Raw genomic sequence first — 21,653 nt, 5'->3', positions numbered from 1 at the left:
AACGCTTGAGAATCCGAATTTGGACCTCTAGGCCTCGCACTCTTCCTTCCACCTCCATATTTTCTTGCCATGGCGACGGTTTACATGAGAAACCGAGAGAAAATTAGGAAAGAGAAAAAGCGTGGGAGAAACCCACCTTTATTTTACCTAATTGTTTAGAAGATGAATTAGACTTAATTCTCTCTGTAATCTATTCTCTTCTCATAATAAAATATTTTCTCTCTCTCAGCCGTAGACGCAGCCAAATTGGTGAACCACGTAAATCTTTTGTCTGTCTTTATTGTTTTTGCATTCGTTATTTGTTTCTCTCTTACGTATGTTATAACAAATTGGTATCATAGCTTTGGTTTTCGATTTGTGTGAGAAAGATGTCTGGGATGAATGTCAAAATTGATAAATTTACTAGGAGGAATAGTTTTAGTTTGTGGCAAATAAAGATGGGGGCTTTACTGAAGCAACAGGGGTTGTGGGCACCGTTGGCAAACAAGGCAACGGATTCAGTCACCGCTGAGATGGAAATTTTGGAGGAAAAGGCGCATTCAACAATTATATTGTGTCTGTCTGACGACATAATTACTGAAGTTGCGGAGCAGGAAACTGCTGCTGGTTCGTGGTTGCAGTTAGAGAGTTTATACATGACGAAATCTCTAACCAACAAGTTTCTTTTGAAGCAACGTCTGTTCAGCCTACGTATGCAGGAAGGTACGTCTCTAAGGGATCACTTAGATAAATCGAATACTATCTTGCTAGATCTGCGAAATATTGATGTTAAAATAGATGATGACGATGCTGCTTTAGTATTATTGGTATCTTTGCCTGTATCATATGAGAATTTTGTAGATTCTTTTATTGTTAGGAAAGATAGTCTGTCGTTAGAAGAAGTAAGATTTTCTCTCCATACTAGAGAGGTTCGTCATCAGGCATCTGGTTCTAGTATAGAGAATTAGGCATCTGGATTAGTAGTTACTGGGGAAAAGGGACAAAAGAAATCTGGTAAAAAGAAAACGAACTCTAAAAATTCGAATTCGAAGGGTCCTAGAACTACTGATATCTGTAAATACTGTAAGGAAAAGGGGCACCGAAAAAATGAATTTCCTAAGAAAAAGAAGCAGCGGGAAAAAAATGAAGGTGCTCATGTACTGGCAGAAACTGAAGGTGATTCCGAGGAAGATCTGGCCGTAGTAGTTAATAGCCAGTCACATTGTAGGGATGTGTGGGTTCTTGACTCTGGGGCGTCGTATCATATTAGTCCATGTAGGGAGTGGTTTTCAACTTACAAGCAGATAGATGGAGGCAATGTTTCTATGGCCAACAGTGCTGCGTGCAGAGTAGTTGGAATAGGCTCTATCAGGGTGAGGACTCATGATGGTATATTCTGTACCTTGAATGAAGTTAGGCATGTTCCATTAATGACAAAGAATCTGATTTCTTTGAGTCTTCTTGATAGCAAGTGTTTCAGTTTTGAAGGTGAAGGTGAGTTATGAGTGTCTATAAAGATTCAAAGGTAGTTATGAAAGGTATTAAAAATGGTACCTTATATATTCTTCCGGGTTCAGGTTCTGCTGCTGTCGCATCATCTGAGATTCACAAGGAGGAGTTGACCAAGTTGTGGCATATGAGACTTGGGCACATGGGTGAAAGGGGATGCAAATTCTGTCAAAGAGGGATCTTCTATGTGGGCACAAGGTGCAGGATCTAGAGTTTTGTGAACACTATGTGTTTGGGAAGCTTCATCGCAGCAAGTTCCAAAGGCAGTTCATACAACGAAAGGTACTCTTGATTATATCCACTCTGACTGTTGGGACCTTCCCGAGTTGCATCTATAGGAGGTCACAGGTATTTTGTGTCGATTATAGATGATTATTCAAGAATGACTTGGGTAATTATGATGAAGCAGAAATGAGGCTTTAAGAATTTCAAGCAGTGGAAGGTTTTAGTGGAAAATCAAGTTGAAAGGAAGGTCAAAAGGTTGCATACTGATAATGGTATGGAGTTCTGTTGGTCTGAGTTCGATGAGTTCAGCAAGAATGAAGGGATTGCTCGCCATCATACTGTTAGAAATACGCCACAACAAAATGGAGTTGCAGAACGCATGAATCAGACACTGTTGGAGAGAGCGAGGTGCATGCTCTCACATGCTGGATGGCTAGGAGATTTTGGGCAGAAGCTGTAGTACAGCTTGCTATCTGATCAACCATGGACCTCATACCGGTATTGACTGTAAAATACCTTATAAGGTGTGGTCTGGTAAGCCTACAGACTATTCTCTGTTGAGAGTTTTTGGTTCTACTGTTTATTATCATGTAAATAAGGGAAAATTAGAACCTAGAGCTAAGAAGGGTGTATTTGTGGGTTTTGGGAGTGGAGTTAAGGGCTATAGAATCTGGTCACCTTCTGAAAATCGTGTAATACTTAGTAGAAGTGTAATATTTGATGAAAACTCTATGCTTAACTCTCCTGTGAAGTCTACTGTGGTGTCTGTTAGTAGTGATGTTGATAAACAGGTGGAGCTGCAAGTCACTCAGGCTGAGAGTGAATCACAACACCAAGGTGGAGAAGATCAACATGGTGCTACTGAAGAGTCTTCTAGTTTCATCACTGAAATACATCAACCAAGCATAGCACTTGATAGAGCTAGAAGAGTTGGTGTGGGGCCTCCAAAGAGGTATGGTTTTGAAGACATGGTGCTATGCACTTCAGGTTGCTAAGGAGGTGGAGGTTAAAAATAATGATCCATCCACCTATAAAGAAGCTATTTCTGGAAGTGAGTCTACTCTATGGCTCGTTGCAATGGGAGATGAGATGGAGCCTCTAGATAAGAATCAGACTTGGGAGCAGTCAAACGCCTAAGGAGAGAAGATTGTAAATGCAAATGGGTTTCAAGAAGAAGAAGGGTCTTCACCACTGAGGGGGTCAAGTATAAAGCTCGGGTTGTTGCAAGAGAGTTCACACAAAGGAAAGGAGTAAATTATAATGAGATTTTCTCACCATTAGTCAGGCATACTTCCATCAGGGTGCTACTAGCAATAGTTGCACATCAGGATCTTGAACTTGAGCAACTAGATGTGAAAACAGCTTTCCTACATGGGGAGTTGGAAGAGGATATTTATATGACACAGCCAGATGGGTTCCAAGTTCCTGGAAAATAAAATTATGTTTGCAGATTGAAGAAGTCCTTGAATGGACTAAAGCAGTCTCCTAGGCAGTGGTATAAGCGGTTTGACACCTACATGATTGAGTTAGGCTACAACAGGAGTGAGTATGATTGTTGTGTGTACCAGAGCAAGCTGAGTGATGGGTCTTTCATATATCGGGTTCTGTATGTAGATGATATGCTCATAGATGCAATGATTAAGTATGATATTCAGAGGTTGAAGGGTTTTCTTAGTGCTGAGTTTGAGATGAAGGATTTGGGTGCTGCGAAGAAGGTTTTGGGGGAAGGAGATCTATAGGGAAAGAGGTCAGAATAAACTTTTCTTGTCACTGAAAGGTTATATTCAGAAGATTCTGTCAAGGTTTGGCATGACAACAGCTAAGCCTATAGACACTCCAAGTGCTTCCAATAATCACTTGTATGTTGTTTTTGCACCCAAGACTGTTGAGGAGGAGTACATGAGTCGGGTTCCTTATGCTAGTGTAGTAGGGAGTTTGATGTACACTATGGTTTGCACTAGGCCGGATCTTGCACATGCTGTTAGTGTTGTTAGTAGGTTCATGGGTGACCCTGGTAAGGAGCACTGGCAGGCAGTCAAGAGGATTTTTCGTTACCTTAGAGGTACATCTGACATTGGTCTTATTTATGGAAATGATACTCAGTGTTTAGTCACTGGTTATTCTGATTCTGATTATGCTGGAGATGTTGACAGTAGGAGGTCAATAACTGGTTATGTTTTTACTCTTGGTGGTTTTGTCGTTAGTTGGAAAGCAACTTTGCAGGCTACAGTTACTTTGTCTACTACTGAAGCAGAGTACATGGCGTTGACAACAGCTGCTAAAGAAGGGATATGGCTAAAGGGGCTAGTTAGTGATCTTGGTTTATATCACGACCAGGCTACTGTGTATTGTGATAATCTGAGTGCAATATGCTTAGCCAAGGATCAAGTCCATCATGAGAGGACTAAGCATATTAATGTAAGATATCATTTCCTAAGGAGTGAGACTAGGATTAAGGTGAAGAAGGTAGGAACTGCTGATAATCCTGCTTATATGTTCACCAAGCCGGTTCGGTAGAGTAAGTTTCAGCATTGTTTGGACTTACTCAATGTTCGTGATTGTTAATTGCCCTCTTAGGGCAATTTTGGGGTCCTTAGGGACTAATCTGTTCTGGCTGTCTTTTGGGACAAATCTGATGTTGGGAGATTTTGGGCTTTGTGATCAATGCCTCTGGTTTTCTGGTTATTGTGAGGGGATTCAAGTCAAGGTGGAGATTTGTAAGAATATGCCTTGAATGTTGCATCAAAGGTGTTCAAAGAAATGCGTCAAAGAATGAAACCGCGTCTCGCCCAAGCAGGTCGGGCGGATCTCGCCCGGGCAGGATGGGCAGATCTCGCCCGGGCGAGATTAGTCGGGCCCGCGTGTAAATTTGGAGAAGCGAACTCCCACCCGGTCGGGCAGATTTCGCCCGGGCAGCCCGAGCGGTTCAACTAATTTTGCGGTAAACGCGTTTTGAGCCGCTGAGTATAAATAGGTTATTTTACCTAATTTTTTAGACGACGAATCAGACTTAATTCTCTCTGTAATCTGTTCTCTTTTTATGATAAAATATTATCTCTTTACTGTGAACGTAGCCAAATTGGTGAACCACGTATATATGTTGTTTATCTTTATTGTTTTTGCATTCGTTATTTGTTTTTCTCTCACATATGTTATAGCATCTTTCTATCCCGCAAAGTAGTAGAAATTGTTGACAACGTCGCGTTTCTTATTAAGTGGTAAGGCTTTCACTTTCACTTGGTCACTTGAGTAAATTTGACGGGTGGTTGATATAGAGTGGGGAGCCTCAACTTTTTCTCCAGTTAAACCGACAAATTTTCTCAAGTGGGGAAGTGCTTTCAAATGCTTTTTAATCCATCAATTACAAATAAGAAGGCTTGTCTTTTTAACTTCAGAAATTGACCATTATGATATTGCAATTAGGTTCTTCACTGAGTCTCTAAATTGGATCTGCACATGTTTAAATCTGATGTGCTAACCTCTCCTTGCACCCATTTTTGTATACTGAATAATAAGCAATATGTTAGTTTTAAAATGTTATGAGTGTAATTATTACTCCTTTCGTCCCATAATATAGTGCTTGTTTCTTTTTTATAGAGTTTTCAAGATGTAACTTTGACCTTAATATTTTCAACGGTTTTTTCACCATATACCCCTGACAAATTTTTTTTTGCACCGTATACCCTTTCAACTTTCCAAATTCATCATATACCCCTCACATTTCGAAAAATACATCAACTTACCCTTTTGACTAACGGTGTTAGACTTCCGTTAGTCATTAACCTCTAATCTCCTCTTAAATCTTAATTAACTAACCTAAATTAAACCCTAACCCTAACCCTAATAACCTCTACTGCCACATCACCCCACCCCTTACCCCCACTGCCACATCACCCCCTCACCTTACCCCCACTGCCACCTCACCCCCTCACCTTACCCAATTGCCACATCACCCCCTCACCACCACCCCCTCCCCACTCCCCTGCAACCCCGCCCCCTCCACCCTCCCCGCATCCCCCCTCCCTTTTCCCCGTTGTCGCGCATCCCCCCTCCTCTTTCCCCGTCGTCGCGCATTCCCCCCTCCCTTTTCCCCGTCGTGGCGCATCCCCCCTCCCCTTTCCCCGTCGTCGCACATCCCCCCCTCCCCTTTCCCCGTCGTTGCGCAGCCCCCCTCCCCCCTTCGCGCAGCATCGCGAAACCCGCAGCATCCTAATCCGGCTGGGTTGGGGTGGGAATGCCGGCTGAAATCGGGATAAGGGAGGGGGATATGCGCTGCGGGTGGCGGAAGGGGGAGGGGAGATGCGCTATGGGTGGCGGAAGGGGGGAAGGGGAGGGGTGGGTGGGCTGTGGGATGAGGCTGTGTGACAATCCGGTCAGGTGGTCAGTGGGTCAGGTGGTGGTTGCAAAAATCAGGTCAGGTTGTCAGTGGGTCAGGTGGTGGGTGCGAAAATCCGGTCAGGTGGTGGTGGGTCAGGTGGTGGTGCTGATTAGGGTTAGGGTGGATTAGGGGGTGGGTGGGCTGTGGGCTGGGGCTGGGTAGTGGGCTGGGGATGGGAATGGGGTGGTGGGTAGGGGCTAATGGGCTTTTAGGGTTAGGATTTTTGATTAGTTAGGTTTAGGTTAGTTAATTAGGATTTAATGGGAGATTAGGGGTTAATGACTAACGGAAGTCTAACACCGTTAGTCAAAAGGGTAAGTTGATGTATTTTTCGAAATGTGAGGGGTATATGATGAATTTGGAAAGTTGAAGGGTATACGGTGCAAAAAAATAATTTGTCAGGGGTATATGGTGAAAAAACCGTATTTTCAATTTTGTATTAATAAAAAATATAAAAAGTTGATATTATGATACACATTGAGACGAATTTAAGAAGATGCCACATGAATATTTTTTCTATATATACAAATAAGAATATTCAGTCAAAGATTTTAAAGATTGACCCACCAAAAAGAAGTAGACACTATATTATGGGACGGAGGGAGTAATATGAAATTCAAGTTTTAATTTTTTTTTTCTTCTGATTGTCACAATCAAACTTTGTTGGCGATTTAATTTTTTATCATTGTTTTTCGCATATGTAGGAAGAATAAATTATTTTTCTTAATTTAATATTTAATTGAAATTTCAAATTCAATATCATTAATTAAATTGTTTAATATATATGGCAAGTAGGATGAAGAAAAAATTATTTAATATGTATGGCAATTTTTAAATTCATTAAGAATATATCATACTTTTTGTAAGGGGGGTACCATCTTTCTCCACCCTTCACTTACATAATAGAGATATAGCAACTAATTTGGGACATTTATTGGTAATATAAGTTGCAAGTACAGAAAGAATAGATACCTGTGGTCATAATTGCTGACTTTATTGCTGCAGGGCTCCAATGAGGATAAAGAGTTTTCAAAAGACCAACAATGCCTGAAATATGCGGGCATGACATAGAAGTCCCTGATATGGAGTTAAATTGGACTCTACGTTTGTCAAATACTTGGTTTGTTGGTCCTTGTGCTTCAGTATATGCCGCTATCACACTAACTCCTGGTGCTGTTATATCAGGCTAAAGAGAAATGGAAAACACGTACGTACACATTATAACATATATAAAAGCAACTATATCGTTAGGAAATCATCTAGAAGACTAGAATAAGAATTGTGTTTAACCTTGAGAATCTCTGGGGTAATGGTATTAGGTCCTTTTGATGAAAATGCTGCCATAAATGGTGCTGGATTTATTCCTAACCTTGTTGATGTACGTGTAATGGAGGCCTTTGGGAACCTAATAGATCAATCAGAAATTATGTTGTAAGATCTTACGCGATCAGAACTAATCCCTCAATTTTCTTGACATCTATGATTGACTTTTACATTATCTAAAATGCACACATTAAAAATGATCTAAAATGTAATGTAATGTATGATCATCCTATGTTTCAAATGAGTTGTAACATGAGCGGAAATAGGTTTTAAGGAGTGCATGTAAATAGAAGAGCGATATAACGAAATCAAAATAAAGACTCGTGCAATGAGGACAGAAATAGACTAAATCCATTAGGCTATTACCAAGTAAAGGAATGTTGCAACTAGTTAAAAATTTCATAAAAACGACTTTGTTGCGATTAAATAAAGAACAAACATAAGTATATTAGTATGTACGTGGTTATATTTTTCTTAAAGACATTACTCGAAAAAGTCAATGGAAGAAGTTGAAAAATAGACGAGAGGATCTATTTTGAGAAAATAACTATGGAACTTACTTTGTTGAATTGATGTATGTGGAAACAAGGATACCATTACTATAGTTAATGTGAGAAGCTGGAAGGACATGCGGATCAGCAAGAATTTCATTTGCGGTGTCATGATCGTTTGCAAGGATCATACCTACACCCCCAGCTAATGCAACTTGTTGTCCTTTGTCAACTCTTGCATTATCTCCTCTGATGCAAACAACTATTTTACCTCTTGCCTTTCGAGGATCGATAGTTCTTGATTTGCATAATTTTCTACATCAAAAAGATGCGATTATGAAGGAATGTAAAATATAATATGGGAAGCATAATTAAGCATCATAACAGAAGTTAAAAAGAAAAAGTTTGATAAAAATGTAACATGTGTATGGTTCTTACGCTTCTTCTACGGATGCATTTAGGGCTTTGACTTGAGCAGCACTCACTAGTGGGTAGTACTTGCCTGCTTGTAATGATTTTGGTGCTAAACTTTCTCCCTGTAACAATACTCATTTAGTGTTCATAGAAGAAAATTTAAGTAATTGATTTGTTATTCATGGGCTTTATCATCATTCATCATTTTTTTTTTTTTTTTTTGACAACGAGAAAACGTGCATTAATTTAAAAAAGGAAGTACATCCTAGTGCTAATACAACCATACATACAACAAGCAAACAAAACTAAACGAGCTGAATTTGCTCTTACAGACGCTATGAAACAAAAACAAGCGACTACAAGTCCTGTCCAATGTAATCTTGAAGAAGGATGGGTTGGATGTCTTGAACAAGACCCAATATGAGAGGAAACATGTTGAAAGACAAAACCGAGACGATATCCCGATAAGGAGTGCCGCAACTCATCTAGTAGACGTTGATGCCTTGTAGACAATAAATCCCAAGGCCCTTGAACGAAAATAGCTACCTGGGATTCTAGTGATTGTAGTAACAATGAAGTCACGTCCTTTGGTGACTTCTGACCCTTCTGAGAGGGTTTCCATAGTTTCATCTCACGAGACTGAAACTCAAAATGGGTGGAGGTCGTAACTTGCCCCAACATAAATTGGAGGGCCTCCCATAAGATGCATTTTTGAACTGTGATGATCCTGAGGGTCATCACATGAACCGAGGACGAATTCCAACGAAGAAATTCACCCTAAGATCCAATCTGACAATCTCTAAGCCAACAGATCGAACCACAACACTTCTCATACGACATTTTCCTCTCACCAAACCCAATAGTGGAACCCTTACATAAGCATAATTGAAACAGGAATCCATTAATACTAAACTACAGCTAAAACCGGTAATATAAACGAAACAGCGTAACAGACTCATAAACCACGCCGGCAAAGATACCGTCCAACCTTCAAAAACTACACGTCGACTTTACACTTCACGTACCTAACAACTGCTTCCTTGACAACCTCACCAAGCAGACAACAACAAACACAAGGGGGGACGGGGAAGGGGATACTATGACTGATTGCACTTCAAAACAGGGGATTGGGAAGGGGAATCTGAGAGCTAACTAACTGAACACTAGCTAGGACAGGGGAACAGGGGAGGGGATACTAAACTTGAGAACCGGGGAACGGGAAGGGGAAGCCCAAACCAATAAACCACCTAAAACTAAACCAGGGGAACGGGGAGGGGAGGACTGGACGCCAGGAAGCAAGGGAGGGGGGGTGAAAACCTAAGGTAAAGCACGACAAACCTGGAAGGAGGACAAAACAAGGGTGGGGAATCAGACACGACAACGACGGCGAGGCTAGACCACTGCGCCACCACCAAAGAAACCAGAGGACAACCACAAAACGTCAACTAAGTCCGCTTCAAAACACTATTTAGACATCAACTATTTAGACATCAACTATGAGCAAGAAGGGAAAAAAACAGGGGGAGAGGGGCTCGACGGCCACCGTGCCGAAGCGGCGCAGGCAGTCGTCGAGCCCCTGTTGGGTTATTGCGGCGCTAGGTTTCGCGAGGGTGAGGGGTTTGAGAGAAAAAAAGAACGGCTAGGGTTTTTGTTTCAGAGGTGTATTAGGGAGGGATCATTCATCATTTCGTAGACTTGAAAATAAACCGATCCTATTCGCTCAGTGACTCTTGGAGTCACACTCAAGAGTCAAGCCTAAACCCACAAATTGCACCATATACACGTGAGGAACTATTTCTTATCCGTAATTTTTTTTAACCCCATCATATAAGAATCAGATCAATTGGTTCATCTATAACAAAAGCCTTTGAATCCTTATCAACTAATAAGACTGGAAAGAGAATTCTCTTGAAAAGGTCTCTTAATAAGTTTTTTGACATTACTCTAAATATGTATTTCATCCAAAATCCTAAGATTTAGTCTATTACATCTTCTTATCATCAATCAATAAGATATACTACTCCAGTTCCAACTTGTAACACTAGGATTTTCATGCTTCCCGATGCATATATAACTTTAATCGAACGATTAATATATTTTATTTTTAAGGAGTAAAAATTATTAAAAGTTGATATTTTGAAAATATATTCATATCTCACTTGATTATGTTTAACTTTACATATTAATCATATTATTAGTTAGTCAAAAGAGAGTGTATAATTAGTGTAAAACTCCCTTTGTTGCAACTAATTCAAAACAGAACAAGTATATTATAAACATTTAGAATACTAAAAGAAAGTAATTAAGAATAATGGAGGAAGTATATTGTAATGTTTGTGTAGAAAAATGATTATAAGGATTATTGAGAAATGGACCTTTATATATTTTCCATTTCCAAGTAGAACCCAATCAGAGAACTCACGATCCATGGTACTAGCCCCAACTGTGAAAATCCAAGGAGAAACATTTACAACAGTTCCATCCATGGGACCAGAATTACCTGCAGAACACACCACAAGAATCCCTTTCTTGGTAGCATGGAAAGAACCAATAGCCAAAGTGTCGTTAAAGTAAGGGGAAGGGTTTCCTCCTATTGATGCTGAGATGATATCAACTCCATCAGCAATGGCCATATCAAAGGCCGCTAGAACATCTGCATCGTAACACTCATCACCATTTATAGGGGGCCAACACACCTTATACGTCGCAACACGCGCACGAGGAGACCCTCCTTTGGCTATCCCTTTCCCAAACCCAAATACACTCGCATCTCGAACGAATGACCCGCCGGCTGTAGAAAGGGTGTGAGTGCCATGACCATCGTAGTCACGCGGGCTATTGATTGTGGTGGTATGACTGGAGTTACTTGTTGATAATGCCGCAAGATATCCTTTGTTGAAGTACCTCGCTCCTATTAGCTTCCTATAATTTAACAAAAAAAATGATTTGATGGATCTCATTTGGGGTGTTTATTATAAAGAAGAGAATCAATGGAGGATACAAGTTGGTCTAAAGATGAAATTATTTCTTACAAGTAGTCGAAAAAAATACTCGTGATAAAAAAATTTAAATAATCAATAATTTCAATGGCATCACCCATCTTAAAAAGAAAAATTCGGCCAGTATGACAATTAAAATTTAAGTGGAGGTAGCAGCAAGAATTATTGTAGGGAGAATTCCACAACATCAATCAGTATTACGTTTGAAATTAAAGAGAGTTAGATTACCTTTGAAATTAAAGTAAAACTAATTAAAATTGTGTAGCTCTCCAATAAAATTTATGGCCTTCGACGAGCAAGGTGTCGTTAGTACACACCCATTACTATAGTTGGTGTTGTGCATTCGGCTTGCTATAAAATTTTTATTTGATGCAGATTCGATAGGCTCTAAATTGAGTTGCTCCTTGCACCCAGTAAGATATTTTAAATACGTAAAAAAATCCAAGTTTATGCGAAAGTGAAATTACAAATATCCATCGTCCGAATATTTACTTTTGTTGTGATTAGGGGTGCTAAGGACCCATGACGGCTCGTAAATTATTCGGATTCGGCTCGGTCAAAGCTCAGCTTGGAGGGGCTCGATTTGAGTTTGGGATCGATTCGAGACCTTAACGAGTCGAGCCTTAGCCTAATAGAGTTCAACTTGAAAGATCATAAATACATTCGATAAAATTTACATTACTATTTATATTTTAATATGTAATTCAATTTGGATCTTAAATAGTACTCCACTAGGTACTAAAGTCTCACATTGGTTAAGAAAATAAGCATCAATCTTATATTCTTTATAAATAGCTAATACTAGAGTTTTGTTGTTACAAGGTTGGAAGTTTTTTAAATAAAACATGAAGTCCCACACTGAAACTTTAGTGAAGTTAAGAGTGAAACTAAGTTATAAAAGAATATATAAGGTGAGTTTTTCTCTTAAACAAAACATGAAGTCCCACATTGAAATTTTAGCAATGTTAAGAGGGATATCAAGTTATAAAAACATATGTAGAATGACTCAAACAAAACATGGAGCCTCACAATGAAATTTTAGTAATGCTAAGAGGAAAACAAAGTTATAAAAGCATATGGTGGGTGAGTGAACACCTACTTTCTTGGGCATACTTGGCCTAGACAGTTGGGTCTACCGCCTAAGTGTAGTTTTAGTTCTTGACTTGGGCCTACGTGGTAATAAGGCTTAAGTCCAACTTTTTCAAACTAAGTTTCGAGTCGAGCCTCGACTCGATCTTGGAATTTGTTTTATCGAGCTCGAGCGGAGCCCAAATATTGGAGGCTCGTCGAGATTTGAACTTGAGCCGAGCTTGTCTTCTACTAGTTTCGAGCCGAGCCGGAGCATGTTTGGTCTCGGTTCGACTCGTTACACTCCTAGTTGTGACACACGTCGCGAAAGCTCTTTTGTAAGTAAGTGAACTTTTATAAAGTGGCATTGAATTGGGAACTAAAGTCATAAATCAGGGTACTGCTATCCATATCCATCGGAATAAAATTTGTTTAAAATTTTTATCTTAACAGTAAGGCCATATTATCCATCACTAATTTTTTTTACTGACAAAGCGTATAATTGAGGTATCTATTTATATGTAAGGATGATAAGGAATGACAATTGTAATTAACTCGAGAAAATTAAAATGGGTATGATTGAGAAGGACAAAAGTATGTTTGTAGAGTTGAGATATGAAACAGACCTGTTGCACTTGAATCCTCCAACGCTAGTGTTATTTTGGCAGATTCCTTTCCATCTTGGTTGGATTGGTCCAAATCCTTCATCGCCAAAACTCTTTGATTCCGGCCAGACCCCTAATTGACACACATTTTGATATGGAAAGTTATGATGTTAAAATATACTGGTGCGAGCAACGTAATAACAATGAAATTTTTACATAAAAAAGATGTGGTTGGTCTTGTAAGAGACCGTCTACTTTTAGTTTAAAATAAGTCATGGCCCAAACCCAATATTAAGAAGAGAACATGTCACCTTTTTTTAATATAGTGACTAGTTTAGGGCATGTTCTCCCTAGCTTATTTTCAGTTCAGTTCAGCTTCAATCAGTTCACTTCAGTTCATTTCAGTTCAGCTCCAATCAGTTCAGTTCAGTTCAACTCCATTCTCTTATAACCATTTTTGTTAAATATTATTATTATGTTGGTATAATTTATTTTACTAATTACTCTTATTATTATTATTATTATTATTATTATTATTATTATTATTATTATTATTATTATTATTATTATTATTATTATTATTATTATTATTATTATTATTATTACTGTTGTTGTTGTTGTTGTTGTTGTTTCTATATATTATTTTGTTTATTATAGCTTTACTCATTATTATTACTATTATTATTAGGAAGAACATGGTTTAGGTCAAAGCACAAATAAAACCACGTTTTGCAGCCCATAAACCAATCATATCGCGTCAAAACGATTTAGGATGTAATTTTTTCGGTCCAACCCAATCATTATTTTTATTACTAAATATTATTATATTATTAAATCTAATTATTAAAATAGTAATATTATGTTACTTCTTAGATATTATTGTTATTATATATCACCATCAAGTATTAATATATTAATACAGATAATATAAAATAATTATTATTAATTATCATTATTATCATTTATTACTATTATTATTAATTTGTGATTATTAATATTATTTATTTATAACTATCATTTTAAAATATCCAAAATACTATTATTATTATTATTCATTATTATTATTACTTATCATTATAATTATTATTTAATATTCATATTATTATTGTTTAAATATTATTTATATATGTATTACATTCAATTTAATTTAATTCAATTTAATTTAATTCAATTCAATTCAGTTCAATTTAATTCAGTGCAGTTCAGTTCAGTTCAGTTCAGATCAGCTCCAATCAGTTCAGTTCAGCTCTAATCAGTTAGTTCGGTTCAGTTCAGTGCAGTTCAGCTGTTTTATGCCGAAGAGAACATGCCCTTAATCTATCTAGTAACCAATTTAATCTATTTCGTGACCGGTTTAATCTATTCAGTGATGATATTTCTTAACCCAGTAAGTGACTAGTTTAATCCATTTAGTGACTAGTTTAATATGTTTGGTAAGACTACAGAGTTAAATTCTTATATCACCAAATATCAAGACAGATCCGATCCACAAATCGAATATATGTAATTTTCAGATTGGATACAAATCTAGATTTGCCAATTTTCCTTGGCATATACGAAAATTGGGACCGGATCGGATTATCCCATTGGACACCCCTAATGTGAATATTTGTAATCTTCAATACAGTAATAATATGGCAAAATTAGCCTCAACACTACATATTATGGCGCGGGTGCACCGAGTGCCACCAACTTTGACTAGTCGCCAAAAACACAACAAACTATTGGCCTGGTACCAATGAATTTCATAAATGAACCCTAAACTATCTGTTTACGATACGTGTTCATGTGACTTATACTTCTAATCAACGAAAATAGGATAAATGAAAGAAAAAGGGGTAAATGACAAAAAAGTTAACAATGGATACTCCGCCGAGGCAAGAAAAGTTAGCTCTGACGTTATTCATGCATGCACCCAGGCCAATAGTTTGGGTGTTCTGGCTACTTGCCAAATTTGATGGTGTCGGGTGTACTCGCGCATATTTTGTGATGTTGAGGTTAATTTTGCCTAGTAACATTAATGTCTATTTATCATGATGTAGTGGATGAGTAGTAGAGGATAATCATGGTGGTCTGTTATTAGTGATGGTGGATGGTGGTGAAGCTTTAGAGGGAAACAGAGAGTGAGGTTAATAAGAGGTGGAGGGGTCAGGTATGGACAACAAAATGTTAAAAACAAGTAGGGCAATGCTTGGAGAAACTAGGGCGGTATTTAACAAGCTCTATAAAAGGTAGCACACACTCACATTGATAACTTGTAGCTTATATACAGATATGTTGGAGTTACTTTTATTCTACATTGGATAACATAAACTAAATTATGTACTTCAAGATAGTTAAATAGAACAATAAACACTAGTAGAATACTATTAAATTGATGCAGATTTTCGAAGGCATATTAATGCAAATTTCGACACCCGACAAATCAAGGCGCATTATTAGGTGAACTTGTTGTTGTAGTCAGAAAGCGGCAGCAATAGATTGACCTACGATTGCGGTTGTTACAATCCATAGGGAAATTTTATCTATTTTCTTTTGTTATGAATGAAGAACGCGCAAGTCACACAAAACTATCAAACAAGATCGTCAGTAGGGAAAATTGAAAAGCTATCATAAATTGTACAAAAATAAAAATTGAATATCAGCAATCTAACAAAATTGAACTCAATATTCTAACAGAAAATACAACAATAATCATCTCACTAAATCAAAGAAACATCATATATATATTTTTTCAGTTTTAATTTATTTAACTTCAAAACTCTCCTTCTCCTCTGAATTCCTGTTTTCCCTTCGCCTTCAATCTCTCTCCTCTACTTTTTCCGCATTTCTCTCTCGAAAAACTCGCCGGAACTCGTTCGTTGTTCGTTGAAAACTCGCCGGATTTCTTTCGTTGTTCACTGTCTCTTAAGCTTCGTCGCAAATTGGAAATTCCTCGTCGTTTTCGCCACGAGCTGCGCAAACTGGCATCCCCTCTATTTTCGTCGTTTCCGGCAAGTCTTTTAGTGAACTTTTAGGGTTCTTAATCTCGTTTTTTTTTTTTTTTTGCAAATATAGATCTAGTTTTTTTACGTTTTTTCTTTCTTTTTTTAGATTTTTTTCTTTCATTTTTTTTCTTTCGTTTTTGCAATTATAGTTAAATTGTAATATATGTTTTTTCTTTCGCTTTTTTGCAATTATAGATCTAGTTTTTTTATATATATAATTTTTGTTCATTTTCTGTATTTTATGTTTTTAGTTAGATCTAGTTCGTTTTTTTTTTTTTGGAATTTTCGTTTAGTCTATGTAATTTAAGTTTTTTAGTTAGATTTAGTTTTTTTAAAATTTTTGTTCATTTTTTTTTTTTGGTTCTAAAGTCATTTTTTCGTTTTTTTTTTTTTTAATTTTAGTTTTTTCCATTGTTGAACTGGAAATTTTGGTATATATTTGGTATGTATATATATATATATATATATATATATATATACATTTTTTCGAAATTAGAAATAAGGTACATTGGTATGTATTGTTATTGTATATATATATGTATATAGACATTTTGGTTTTTTTATATATATATGTGTACCTTTGGGTACACAACCTTCAATATATGTTGAAATTTTCGTTATGGGAACGGGTTAAACTGGGCACGGGTGAACGCTAGGTCGGAATGGGTTGGCTTCCCAACCGACCACTCTCTTCTCGGAATAGGTTGGGTCTGGGTCGCATGCAGGTTTACCCGTGGGTCGGCCCAGTTTTTGACAACTCTATAATAAATTAGTGTAGAAAAGGGTGATTATATGAAAAAGAAACAGTCACTATGTTAGATAATGGTAGATAGTGTAATAGTAGATTATAAAAGATTATTACATATAAAAAAAGTTACTATGTCACATCGATAGTTTTGATCCACGTTAATTAGGTTCACGAAATAGTAACTCAAATATTTATTATAAAACTCACAGTTGTGTGCCCAAAAATTATAACGACTTAACCCCTGCGTTTTTTATAATCCCTTCGTCCCATAATACTCTTTAAACTTTTCTTTTTTATTTGTCCCATAATATATATTCTTTATACTTCTAGTTGGGGATATGACTCACTGTTATTTTAATCATTCGCCCTTTTAACTATTGACTCACGCTCTCTCTCTTCCAAATAAAATAATACCACTCTTATTACCTACCAACTCCAACCATGGCCCACATTCTATCTCCTTAAAATAAAATAATGCTATTTTTACTAACTATTAACTCTTATGGCATCTATTTTTTCAATAAAATAACAATTGATAATCAAATAACAACTTATTATCTAAAACTACGTGCTTTGATAAGTGTCATGTGTATTATGGGATGGAGGAAGTAATTTGTTTTATCTTATACACTAAGTTAAAAACATTGATGGGCTAAAATTGTTATACTTTTTCTGGTTTCTCTAGTTTTTGGGACCAAAGCATGGAATATATGTTATCTTCTGCTGCTTTAAAATCTAAACCCTTCTAAAATGACAAAAGACTACTGCACCGCGGATATTGATAGGCTATAATTGGGATACTTTCATAGTTTAATTGGTCTCTACTCTCTAGGTACTTTGTTAATTTTCTGGGACCAAAGCACGCAGTAAGGTTCTCTACTTCTCTCGCCCACTCCTTGAAGGTGAAAACCATTGTGAGTAAAGAAGTCAAAAGTCTACATTCTGCAACGCACATTTACACCGTCCCCCACAACCGCCCATATTTGCACAAGAAGATATAGATGTTGATGCTAAAGTTTTGCGCTTGCACGCTGATATTGACGCATATGTGGCTATGTGCGTGCGTAGTTAGCTACTTTCAATCTGAATTCTGAAGTGAAAACTACGCTACGCCTACTCGTTACCCTTTGGTCCACCCTTTCTCAATCAGTCGTAGCCTCAAATCTTGGATATGAAAAGAAGGCTAGCTTACCCTTTGGTGACGTCAACCCTTTCTCACATGGAATTTGATGTGTTTAACCTATTTTACGGACACCAATTTTGGATGATTAGTGATGTTGATCCAACTAATTCGATGGCTTCGTCTAAGAAGTTCAACACACATATTTTAAAACATAAAATAAATTATATGTTAGTAATAGCTAATAATTAAGTAATATCGTGTACGAGTAACAATTGTTTTATATATGAATTAAATAAATATTACTCCCTCCGTCCCATAATATAGTGCTTGTTTCTTTTTTACACGGTCTCCTAGACGTAACTTTGACCTTTAAACTCTTCAATTCCGTATTAATAAAAAAATATAAAAAGTTGATATTATGAAACTACACATTGAGACGAATCTAACAAGATCCCACATGGATATGTTTTTTTATATATACAAATGAGAATATTCGGTCAAAGATTTTAAAGTTTGACCCACCAAAAATAAAGTAGGCACTATATTATGGGACGGAGGAAGTACACTATATGAATAATACAAAAGACAAAATATTTTGTTTGTATTAAAATAAATGAAGTAATTGATTGTTGATAGATTTGAGTAATTTTAAAACCAATATCTCTATCCTGCATTAATATTGTCTTAAAACTTACATTTATTATTTTCCAAATTATTACTTGCACTTCTTGTGTATATTTTATACAATATTAGTTTTAAAAATTTTCAAGCCATCTTTTATCTTTTTACAGTTTTTTAATCTCCTTGTTTGAAGTAAGTGTATACACAAAGTCTTAAAAAAGACAGTCTCACGTTAGTCTTTACGTGAGCCTGACCAACCCAAGAGATATATATTTTTTACAAAACGGACAACGTCTCAAAATTCTCACGATAATATTTTGGCGAATTAGTTAATAATTTTAGCACCATACTTCTTGGAGTGCCTTTAGAGCTAATAATCTTTATGTAGACTGCCATTATTTTTAGTTAACATATTCAATACATTATTTAGTGTTGTTTTATAATTAGTTAAGATAAATTGAACATTAATTTGGTTTCTAATATAAACGAAGAAACAACTTTTTACAAATATAAAATGTCAAATACAAAAGACAACCTCAAAAAATAACTTAAAATAACCTAGCATTTGGAGTAATTATTGTACCAATTTCAGTTTGGTTCTTTGAATTTATTTTTTTAGTCTTCTCAAAATGAGTTTTCTTGCACTTCCTCTCTTTGTTTTTGAACCATACGGGTATAAAATAACCAATGTAGTTATACTTGACGAGCATCGTTCTTCTACGATTGGTTTTGTAGTTAATTTTTTTTATAATTGCAATAGTATTTCGTAAACTTCTTGGAGTGCCTTTCTTGCATCTTCATTATTCTGACTTTTGATAATGAGATTGTAGACCTAATTTGCTCGTGATTTCATATCGACATGGGGTTACATTTGTTTATCTATTCATTTTTCTTTTCCACACTTTCCTCTCTACATATCTAATCTACCTTTTGCACATATACTTATGTAGTATTTTTGTGATTGAACACATGTGCATGATTCTCAAGGCATGAGAATACAACAACCCTAGCAGCATAACTATTACTTCATATTATTTAACTATTACGAATAAATTAGTAATTAATAACATTTAGGTACTAGTTATGTTTTCATATAAAAAGTTCAACTTTTTCAAATGGAAAAGTTAAGTTCTTGGTATCAAAAGTGATTTGATCTGTTTCTTCAAAGTTTTTGCAAGTGGTTATCATCTAACAATGAGCATCATATTTTACCCTTTGTGATGAATATGTGTCAAACTCTTCTTTCACTTCAAACATAATAAACATCTTATCAGGTGAAAAAATAAAGTAAGCATTTGTGGACATTGTCATTGCAAACTCGTGCTCCAATATTTTACTTACATCCAAATTAAACATATAATGCAGGTTGTATGCAGGGAATGGAGGAGGAAAACAATACAGGTTTTAGGGCGTCTCGATGGATTAGAGAAGAAAGAAAGAATGTTTACGTGTGATACTAAAGTTATGGTCAATAAAATGCATTATAATCTAGAATATATGATATAACTAATATACTCCAGTACGTAACTAATATATTCTAGCGTTTAACTAATATACTCTAGCGTTTAACTAATATACTTTTTAAGGCTAGCATAATTAATAGGTGCAAGCGTTTAACTAATTCTACAGCTGGTTTGATGCACACGCGTGATGTCAGCATGACATCAGCCGTTTCACGTTAAGACTAACCTGTGACCGTCTTTCCAAAAACGGACTCAACCGTATAAAATGAGTGGTGGAGCGAGAGAAAGTTTTTATCGAAAAAGATAGAATTATCATATCTTTTGTATTTTATATTTTTATTCTATTGTCGTTATGGTACGGTTTATCACTATTAGGTAAAATTTTATAACTCATTATAAACAGTATATATAAAACTATTTCAGTGGTATACTGCTACTGGTATTGTACAAATCATAGGACAATAGTCAACACATTTAGGTTCAATTTTAATGACCTCTCCTCATCTTAATTTGAAAGAGTGTGCAGAGTTTAATACAAGAAAATCACAAAGCACACGCATCTTTCCACATTTCAACAAGGAAAGAACAATTTATATATATTACAAGCATAGCCATGAAAGTCTGACAATATTAGATCAAAGGACTCGTTATTCCATGCACGAAAAATGTTAATCATGGGAACAGACAAACTAGAGTTGTGGCCGCTGTCAGTTGAATATTCAGTTAACTTAGAGTTGTCAGTTGCGTTGAATTTTTAGCTAAACTATAATCAATGATTTTATCATTTTTCTTGGAAAATTAACAAAAAAGAATCACTAACCAGTGTCAAGGTTTGCAATAATTGTGTCTTCACCATATCTTGCCTTTTCCCAGGCTGAAGAAGGAAAGATTTCTCCATCAGTCTCGAGCCCTAGGAAACTCCAAGATCGAGTAGTGTGCAATTTTCTTCCCTTGTTTTGAAATACGGAGACCACATTGGGATGATCTGAACGCCACGACAATAAATTAAAACAGTTAAGTTAGCAGCAGTTTCAGAGAAAATAGAAGAAAATTGTACAGCTATAAAAAAATTTGCAAGTTGTGTATACTAACTTGCTATTTCTAATGCTAGCTCTTCCTCTAGAATAGCCGCAAAGCCATTGATATGTCTTGTGTAGGAGTAAAATATGGCGTCCTTGGCAGTGTCGTGGCTGTTAGAAAACATAACCAAATGGAAATCAAAGCCAAAACATCCAAATTTATTAGTACTATCTTTCAAACCCGTCTAAAGTCATTGTAGTTGTATACTTGTATTATTAATCTAAAATTATAATGTAGTACTTTTTCATCCAATATCAATTAAATTTTTACCAATACCAAAACAATAGTTTTGTTAGATTCGTCTCTATATTCATTCAAAATGTCGACTTATTATTTTTTTCTCTGATTTTTATTGAGTTAGTTTACACGTTTGGACTTTACTATTCAATTCACTACTACATCATCATCGTTGTGATTGTCTATGTATGCATAAATAGGAAAGTACCTTCCAAGAAAGGATCCCAAGAGATCGTAATGTGATTCTTTGACTTGATGCAAATCATATTGAGACATTTCTCCATGGGAATGAGCTCCCATGTACACTACATAGGACGACTACAGTACGGGAAAAAAAGAAAAAAAAGTTAACCAATAATTACAAAAGTTAATTGAAATAAGAGCTCATTTTGTATATGAATGA

General features: G+C 36.2%; 1 protein-coding gene across 1 annotated transcript in view; it reads right to left on the bottom strand.

Moving 5' to 3' along the window:
• The window catches only part of LOC104903073 (subtilisin-like protease SBT5.3), a 31,387-nt gene that overhangs the window by 9,546 nt on the left and 188 nt on the right, over nucleotides 1-21,653 (bottom strand). Inside the window, exons 2-10 of the mRNA XM_010691053.4 lie at nucleotides 21,459-21,568; nucleotides 21,026-21,123; nucleotides 20,754-20,918; nucleotides 13,013-13,124; nucleotides 10,695-11,241; nucleotides 8,344-8,441; nucleotides 7,975-8,220; nucleotides 7,382-7,496; nucleotides 7,064-7,277 (exon numbers count right to left, since the gene is read on the bottom strand). Of these exons, the coding sequence (XP_010689355.3) occupies nucleotides 7,064-7,277; nucleotides 7,382-7,496; nucleotides 7,975-8,220; nucleotides 8,344-8,441; nucleotides 10,695-11,241; nucleotides 13,013-13,124; nucleotides 20,754-20,918; nucleotides 21,026-21,123; nucleotides 21,459-21,568 (1,705 nt within the window). The remainder of the gene's footprint in view (nucleotides 1-7,063; nucleotides 7,278-7,381; nucleotides 7,497-7,974; nucleotides 8,221-8,343; nucleotides 8,442-10,694; nucleotides 11,242-13,012; nucleotides 13,125-20,753; nucleotides 20,919-21,025; nucleotides 21,124-21,458; nucleotides 21,569-21,653) is intronic.

Source organism: Beta vulgaris, chromosome 9 (genome assembly GCF_026745355.1).
Source record: "Beta vulgaris subsp. vulgaris cultivar EL10 chromosome 9, EL10.2, whole genome shotgun sequence".
NCBI lineage: Eukaryota > Viridiplantae > Streptophyta > Magnoliopsida > Caryophyllales > Amaranthaceae > Beta > Beta vulgaris.
This window is presented reverse-complemented; position numbering and strand designations above follow the sequence as displayed.